This window comes from Dicentrarchus labrax, unplaced genomic scaffold (genome assembly GCF_905237075.1).
Source record: "Dicentrarchus labrax unplaced genomic scaffold, dlabrax2021, whole genome shotgun sequence".
Lineage (NCBI taxonomy): Eukaryota > Metazoa > Chordata > Actinopteri > Moronidae > Dicentrarchus > Dicentrarchus labrax.
In genome coordinates this window covers 16181962-16191097 of record NW_026136707.1, presented here as the reverse complement: position 1 = coordinate 16191097, position 9136 = coordinate 16181962, and the positions used below count along the sequence as shown (strand labels likewise).

The following is a 9136-nucleotide window of genomic DNA, read 5'->3' as shown; positions in this document are numbered from 1 at the left end:
TTAGGTTTATTCTTATTCAGGCTATGTTATACTAGTAAGACTAATATTAGTATGTGTATAAACAAATGTACTGAGGCATTTCAGATAAGTGTGAGCTGCCATTTAACTCTCCGTTTCTCAGGCTACTTTCCTATTATTTCACTTAGCTTATGTCAACTCAAGAGGTAGTTGCTTTCATTCATACACGTAAGAGAGTTAAGAGAATGGAACTTAATTTTACTGCAGAGGAGGAAGATGCCAAGAAGACGGAGGTTAGTCATTTGTAACAAGGGGATTTTTACAGAGATGAGGGGAAAAAAAGATCAGTACTTTTACTATTTTAACACGTCAGCAGGGTACTTTGCTGACAGCATATTTTTCTTTCGTGCTTTACTATGTTTAATTACCAGTCACATGCAGGAAACAGGTTGGACCGCAGTGTGTCTTAAGTCTTTGCCCCCTTTTCTTGGCAGTGCTCTTTTTAAAATGTTATACATATTTCTGTCAAAATGGGGTTTTCGTCAAACCTGCTGCACGAAGTGCAATCTGCAACAAACTCACTTAGGTGTTTACCAGGAGCTAAATAGATTATAGTATTTTTAAAAGTAGTAAAAATAACTAGGCCTTTGTCACCATGTGAGGCAGCCTTTCAAGATGTATGTATATCTGTTACTGTATATCTCCTTTGTTTAATCTGTACTGTGTGTATGAATATTAAACTACTTTTAAGCTAATTACCAAGAAAGTCCAACTGGACCTCATGTCTGGGAACCCTACGTCTGCAAGCCAATCAGAAGAGAGTAGGTCCCCATACATGAGATGCTTCACTTCCTTCCTAATGAAGGATTTAGCTGGCTGATATGGAATGCTGGGTTGGGACACTGAGACTGGACTTGGATTCATAAAACTTTACTGAAGAGTTCAGGCATCTGGTACATTGGCACAATGCAGGAGTGTGGGGACCGGGGAGCAAGTGTGTGTGTGTGTGTGTGTGTGTGTGTGTGTGGTCTAAAACAGATGATGATGAAGAAATACTACTGCATTAATCCCTTTGGGAAAATTTGGTTCAAGGAGAGTACTGTAAAACTAATTTCTAAAACATACAAGCACAAATTATTAATAAGGGAGTAAAGATACCTTTACATAATGGCTTTAAAATGCCACTTTCTGCTAGTTGTAAGAGTAACCAGTGTGGCTATTGATCATGCTGCGTGTCAAATGTGGTAGTTGATAACTGAGACACAACTGGTCTCTGATGTGTTAAGTGAGACTGGGTGAGAACATTCACAATGAATCTGTAAAACAACAGTGCACTATGTAGGTGCAGCAAGGTAAAGAAACTGGGTCACCTCCTCACTCTGTCCCTATTATTATCTGTTAATAGACAAGAAGAGGATAACCCTCTCTGCAACGCACAGACAGGGCGACACAGTGTCTAACACCATTTACAGGACAGATGGCGGCATGCTTGTGAGGTGATGTCGCTGCTGTGACCCTCCCACTTAACAAGCGCTGTACTTCAAGCTCTGTTACGCTCAAAAACAACCACCCGCACATATCCTATACACATATGTTGCCTCAAATCATGAAACTATGTACTCCCACTGACTATACCCAACCTACCCTTTCACTGTCTTTGACAGTGAGGAAGAGACCCTTGTGCCCCCCCCTTTTTTCTCCTTTTTTCTCTCCCCCCCGGAAAAAAAAAAAACCACCCCCGGGAACCTAAAAAAAAAAAGAAAGGGGGGGAGAGGGGAGGGGGGGGGGGCAGGGAGGGAGGAAAAAAAAAAAAAATAATAAAAAAAAAAAAAAACAACAACAAAAAAAAAAAAAAAAACCCCCCCCCCCCCCCCCCCAAAAAAAAAAAACACACACACACACACACACACACACACACACACACACACACACACACACACACACACTGGTAGAGTGTTCTTTGTGTTCTCCTCTGTCCTGTGAACATCCTGTGAAGCACAGGGATAGATTAATGTGTAAAAAATTTGCATGTGTTCTTTGCTTTGTTGCACATGTGAATGGATCCCACGGGTACAGCATGCTGTCATGCAAATAGTACCAGTGGGAGTTTGAAAAGGTGACATTCTGTTTAGTTTAAAGCCACTAGAATTTTAATTTTGTGTGGCCCCCGTGGACAAAAGTGGTAGTTTTTCCACCACCTTGTGACGTACAGGTCTTGATATGGCTAGTGCATGTGTTTGTTTTGGAAGCAAATGAAAGAAAGACACAACTTATTTTTCAAAGGACCAGTGTGTAGGATTTAGTGGCATCTAGCAGTAAAGCTGCAGATTGCAACTGCCTGAACACCACTCGTGTCTGTATTTGGTGTCTGTGTTTGGTTTGTCATTCTGGGCTACTGTAGAAACATGGTGGTTCAACATGGCAGACGGCGACCTGTGGCGTCTGGAGGTAAAAACTACTCATTCTAAGGTATAAAAACATAACGAACGATTCCTACATTCAGGCGATGATACAATAATAAAAACATACCTATGAATATTATATTCCATTTCTGCCATTAGATCCTCCTCAGTGTTACACACTGGACCTTTAAGACTATTTTTGTTTTTGACACAGCTGTTTTCAGGATGATAACTGTAATATGATGATTGGAGGATGAGATTTGGTTGCTTGGTAATAGTAATTATCGAGAAAGCAAAAGTTATCAACATTCCCCAGTAATAAGTAGCGTTGTAGCTTAAAACAGTGTAAGTAATGTCCACTGCAACATATAGCTCCTTTAAGGACTGTACACTGCCATTTACATGATAGGCTAAGGTGCATGCTAACAGCCGTAGGCATAGACACAATACCTGTCTAGGATGAAGAGGGCCAATTCAGGATTGGTTTTGAATCCTTTCAAATCCCACAATCTGTTGAATGACCAATCAAGGTTGACTTTTGTTTTTGCCTGTGCTCAATCACTGTCACTTTTAACTTTTTTTTGGTCAAATTGTTTCTTTTTCTTTTTGCTGATCCCGCCCCAGTATCCACCATAACTACAAAATATGACATCAAAAATAAAGAGAAAAAAGAAGAGAAAGAAAACTTTTTAAAAATCTCCTCTTGCTTCCTTCTATCGAGTACTCACTGCAAAACTCTGCCTGGGAAAATGTGAACATAGGCACTGTCTGTGTGCCGTACATCGTTCATCTGATGTGGACCCAGTGACAGGCATTAAGAATAACTGTATAGAAATAGCCAATGTTCTTTCTGATGGTCTTGTTTGCTTAATATGTCATATAACTGGTTAAAAACTACTTAGTAGTAACTTTTTGGAACATCATTTCATAACAAGATTATTTGATCAGAAGAGCAGGATTTTAAATAGACCTGTGTACTTGTAAGAGGATGCCTTCCTACTAGCAGGGACCAGGAGCATGCCTGGGGTTCATTTAAAATCCAGGTCATTCTCACATGTGAACTACTAAAATTTGTATAACATATGAAAAGTGGGAGGGAGGGAGGGAGGGAGGAAGAGATGACAAAAGACAAAACACCTCAGAGAGAGATGACACCTGATCTGACACAGAGAGAGAGCACATACACATGCAAGAGAAACGGGATGACAAGATTACAAAGCAAATCATTACACTCTTACTGTGACAATGACAGGATGCGCTGCAGTAATATGCTTCAAAAGGAGCTTTGGGTGATTTAACAGATGTAAATGGGGAAACCCAGAAGAAAGAGGCTTTATTATTTATGCAGAAGAAGATAATTATTACATTAAAGCTGCACTAATCAAAATCTTTATATTAACAATAGATCAAATGACTGTGTAAAATGCAGTGTTTGTAGTGATAAATGCACAGAGAATAATCTCCAATTCGGCAGTTCCCCTTTAGCTCTGCAGAGGGTTTCGGCATCACTCGGCTCATTGTTTTGGATTTGCAGCAATTGCAACTTCTATGTTTTGGATCCCCCTCAAAGCTCTCTTCAGTGTATTTTATAACTACAGCATTTTTGGTAACACGCATTACCTGTCTCAAACATACCAAAATTCCTCTCATAATGCCCTAAAACACTTCTTATACTGCAATTAGTAGAACTAACTAAATGAACTAACAATTACTAACTAACTTACACTTGCCTAAAACAACTGATCAAAGTTACTATAACTACAAAACACATTTTTGGAAATCCACTTGGTCACTTTCTTGCAGGGAGATTGATAGAGATCAATACCATTCTCATATCTCTCAGTCGAATATGAACACCCTCTGTCTGAGGTTAAGAGAAGGTAGTCATTTTTTACACTTAAACAAGCAAGATAATGTGTTGATAACTGAGGTCTGATGTGTCTACAGGCAGATTTTTGGACAAAGCGAGGCTTAAATTTAAATAAATAAAAAGGACCAGTGTTTAGGATTTAGTGGCATCCAGTGGTGAAGTTGCAGATTGCAACCATCTGAATACAGCTCAGCCATCCAAGGGTGTAGGAGATACTACGCTGGCCCCAAAGTCATGTCTGGTCACGGGCAGGCTGGTCCAGTATCATCTCTCAGAAGAAAGTTTTGGCACAGATGGTGTCTGGCTGTGCAGGCGGCAATCATGATTGTAATTTCAACTTAATGGCTCCTCGTTTTCATCAAGTCTTATAAAACGTTTGTTGATGGGTATTTTTGCATCACTGTTTTTGTCACCAAAATGAGCACTGTCACACACCGTTGCCCCCGTACAAAATCAGCCTCCTACCCATACTGACACACACACACACACTCGTGCACAGTTGCTCACTGTGGCTTCCTATAGTCTGTTCAGCACTAATTACTGTTCTATAAAATGTACAAACGCAGCAGTCTGTGGCAGCTCCTTTCTCTAGGGACTTGAGTTTCTTTTAACTTCCAGCTCATAACAGTTCAGTAAAGGTATAGGCTGGAGTATCAATCATCGCTCTCAAAGTGTTTCTTATACGTGAAACCAAACGTTAACATGGCTGCCTCAAGACTACAGCAGGTCCTTCTGATTATAATGTAGGAAGCGTCCGTGCCTGTCCAAGTCTCCTATTGCAACACTCTGAGCACTGATTGTTGCAAATTATACTCCATCAAACCACACATAAATATACAAGTTATATAAGTTGCAAGGAGGTAGCTACCATTGAGGACACCAAGGTCCTGTTACATTTCAGACAATTTGTAGGGTTTAATGACTGGATAATTGGAAATGGATTAATTTGTGATTCATGTTTTTGGTATATGCAGTGACCAACAAGAAAGGTTCCCTGGAAATTCTGGATTTTTTTAAAAGTAAAAATGAAGATAACACATGACCATGTTTGGAAAATATTAAATAAATCCCTGCTTTTAGCAAAACATTCCACAATCAGTGAATTTAAGGCATTGGCAGGTTTTAGAAAATGTTGAATCTCTTGTGCTAACACAAACCAGACTTCACTATACTTACGCCTAGGAAGGAATTTAAAGCTTTTGTTGGTTTGTGGTTGCACTGAAAGATGGATGGGTTCCCTGCAAGGCTTACACAACAAGCTAACTCCATACTGTACGAATTAGCTCTGATCTGAAGAAATACACTTAAACGCTGAATTAGGCTTTTACACCTGTTGTCATGAAGACAGATGTTCTGCTTTCCTCCCCACACACACAGATTAAATTGTTTCCCCTGGCAAACTGGCAACAAGGTGGTAAGTGGGCTGAAAATACTTCACACCTTGAGTTTTTCTAATAAAACTGTTATATTACATATTTTTCTCTCTTTCTACTTTAATTGTATAAATCTATTTCTCCCATCTTTCTTCTTCACTTTCATTTTCTCATCCCCCCCATTAGTCAGAAGACAAACCTCAAGTCCCTGGAGCAAGAACCTCCCACGGACATTAATAACATAACAACAAGCAGCAGCGACAACAGATGGCCAACTCATCTCATTGTTGCCGTGTTCATTTAATGGGCCCACAGAACATGTCTGTAAATCATTTAGGGTCTTGGGATTAAAACCAAGAAACAATATATACTACAACAACATAATACATCCTGTAATACTTGGTTGGGGATTTGTTCAAGAAATCCTTGAGCTCCAGTTTTGTGTTTTGTCATCATAAATGAGTAACAAAAATTTTTTTTGGTCTTATTTCTAGGAGACTAATGCTACATTGCCCTTATCACTTTATACCAAGGACTTGTGATAAGTGGTAACATTTGGTGCCTTCTCCTCTGCACAGCCACAAAGTATTCACCTTTTCTGGTTATTTTCTTCCAAGGATTTTGTGTGTGACGCAGATGCATGAGGCATAATGTAAACTGTATTATCTCTTCTGTTGGTCCCCTGTGACACAACCAGCACATGCGGATAATACACTTTCATTATCTGCACTCATCCTGACATTCAGTGGTGCTCCCACACACTGATGGATACACTCTCAGTCCATTCCCACAAAAACTTGCACACTATAAATGTCAGGTTGTGCATCTTAATTGCCCTTTAATGCCTACAAACAGTATTGCTGCTATGAAAAACACAGACACACTACATTTGGATTGCTAATGTTGATTTTCAGTTATCAGCTGACTAGACGGTAGCAGTAATGTTCAACATACTGTCACTTTTACTATATTTTTATATTTAGTTACATCACTTTAGTAGACTAACTGGTCAGTAGACTTTTACTGACATATGACAGCCACATGAAAGTGAGTATCTACTGTACATGTACAAGCCATTTCCCAATCTTTTCCAAGATGTTTCTTGAAAAATGTAATTTGAAAAAAACAGAAAGAGTGTCTGTCTGTCTGTCTCTCTCTCTCTCACCCCAACTGGTTGAGACAGACGACCACCCATCTAGAGCCGAAGGATCTGTCCTAGGTTTCTGCCTTTTAACAGGCAGTTTTTCCTTGCCCTTGTCGCCAAGTGCTTGCTCATGGTGGTACTGTTGGGTCTCTGTAAATAATGTTATAAGGAGTTCGGTCTAGACCTGCTCTATTTGAAAAGTGTCCTGAGATAACTTCTGTTATGAATTGGCGCTATACAAATAAAATTGAATTGAATTGAATTGTTCAATTGGTAAACTTGCATTTATGTATTTCAGATAAATTGCTGAATAACCGGACAGTCTTTCAGTCAGTGAATACTGTTCACATTAATTAATTAAATTAATTAAGAAATTACAGATCTGTAACATAGTGTTACATTAGACCACAAAGTACCAAAACACAAGTTATTGCTGCTCATTGAACAGTCCACCAGCTATCCTCACGTGTTTGGCTAAGCTGAAATTTGCTTCTCACGCATAGTAATATAGTGTAGTGGAGTTATCTTATTCATCCAGGTAATGTAATGCCAAGTCAGAATGAAATTACCCACTTCTGTGAAACTGAAGCTTTTTGTTAGGTTCAACTTCACACAAAAAAGTAGATTTTATGTTGTCTTGGCATGAGAGAGAATGTTTTTGCCAGAAACCTGTAGCCAACTCCACTTGGAAAGGACAACATGGTGCCAGTAGTGAAACGACTGGCTGCGAGTGTTGTATCTCATTCACAGGGATTCATAAGTCTTAGCAGCTCCTGATCAGTCTGTACTGACAACAAATGTGACAAATCTGACTGTCGGTGATAATCAGCGCTGCATAATGTGCTGCACTGCTCGTGGCTTTGTTGTCACTGTCTGAATAACATCGAGACAGGGCTGTTAGCCGTCAGCACTGATAATGTAATACATATTTCTTGAGACCACACACCCTGCTCACATACTCTCATTTTTTCTAAACACACACACACTTTCCCCTGGCCCAGGTGTTAATCAGGAAGGCACACAGTGCACAGAAGAAGATTCAAAAACACTTTATTGTGTTACAAGCAGTAAAATGTGAAACACAAAGATAAAATATGTATGTTCATAAGGCCATTAAATTCTTATAATATTCAACTTATTCTTAAACAGAATGAACAAGTGATAGGATTTAAAATCACGTTTGAAATCAGCTACAAAGAAAAGACAACTGCAATCTGAAGCCAACGTCAAAGCCCTTGTGGCCTCTCAGTGACTGCAGCCAGAGCAGAGGGAACTATGTCGATTTTGTCTCAGTTTCTTCCGTTGTTCTGTTTCAGGGCTCTGGAGCAGTGTGAGTATATCAGAATAAACACAAACTAAAAAAAAACCAAACATGATACATCTGAAAAAATGATATGTCGCTTTATGAACGCCTTAGTGAAAGAAACGATAAAATTAAATAAAGGATTACTTTCATTAAAACAGGCTCAATGTAACAATTTAAAACTAATCTTTTAGGCTTAAAAGGCAAACACTCCTATAAATGGAAGTGTGACAACATCCAGCTTAAAAAAAGGTAGATGCCTCTTTTACTGAGGGAAAAAAATCATAAATAAAAAGAAGACTTTTTTTCCACTTATTCTTCAAGACCATCTTTACTTCTTTGATGTCTTCTCCAACACCCAGGCAATCACCTACAATAACAAAAAATAATCTTTAGCAGGTTCAGGTTTGGGAGAACTAAACTAAGTGGAGAATCACTGGTGTTTGCTGGCGTTACCTGTTTGACATTGCTGCCGGCTGCCTTCTTCATCTCGTCATGGAGACCCCGAGATGTCTTCAGATCCTGGGATCACGCAAACAGAAGAGGAGGATCACTCACACTGACACTATATAAAAAGGTATACTCACGTGGGCTTTACATCATAAAACCAAACAGCTGAACACATTGTCACATTGAAGAGAGGATTTAGGTAGAACAGAGTAAGATGGTGTAGTCAAGCAGCAGATTAAGCATTACCAGAAAACAGTGGTGGAAAGCAACCAAGAACATTAATCAAGTACTGCACGCAAGTATAAGTTTGAGATACTTTATTTACTTTATTCTGCTACTTGATCCTTCTTCACTATGGAAGAATAAAAAAAACTGCTCTGTTTTCCTGAATCAACGACTTCTCATAATCCTATAACCGTCTCTAGCATGTTCCAGTGGACCCATAGGACTCTCAACCCTCTAACCCTGACCCAATGGCCCTAACACTGGGTCTCCAGCCATGACACAGGCTCTAGCGAGCTGCAGCGGGCCCATGAATGGAGAACCAGAGGCAGGTAGGGAGGGAGGTCGGGGTGGTTCGTGCCCATGGCCGACTCCATGTTCTAGGCTGTCCAGCTGGAGGCCGGTTCTAGGATT

General features: G+C 39.6%; 1 protein-coding gene across 2 annotated transcripts in view; it reads right to left on the bottom strand.

Annotated features, from left to right (window-relative positions):
* Positions 1 to 7781: 7781 nt before the first annotated feature.
* mtbp (MDM2 binding protein) overlaps positions 7782 to 9136 on the bottom strand; it is a 30324-nt gene continuing 28969 nt past the window's right edge. For both annotated transcript variants that reach the window (XM_051407856.1, XM_051407855.1), the window contains exons 22-23: positions 8507 to 8572; positions 7782 to 8420 (exon numbers count right to left, since the gene is read on the bottom strand). In XM_051407856.1, the coding sequence (XP_051263816.1) occupies positions 8382 to 8420; positions 8507 to 8572 (105 nt within the window). In that variant the 3' untranslated portion in view covers positions 7782 to 8381. The remainder of the gene's footprint in view (positions 8421 to 8506; positions 8573 to 9136) is intronic.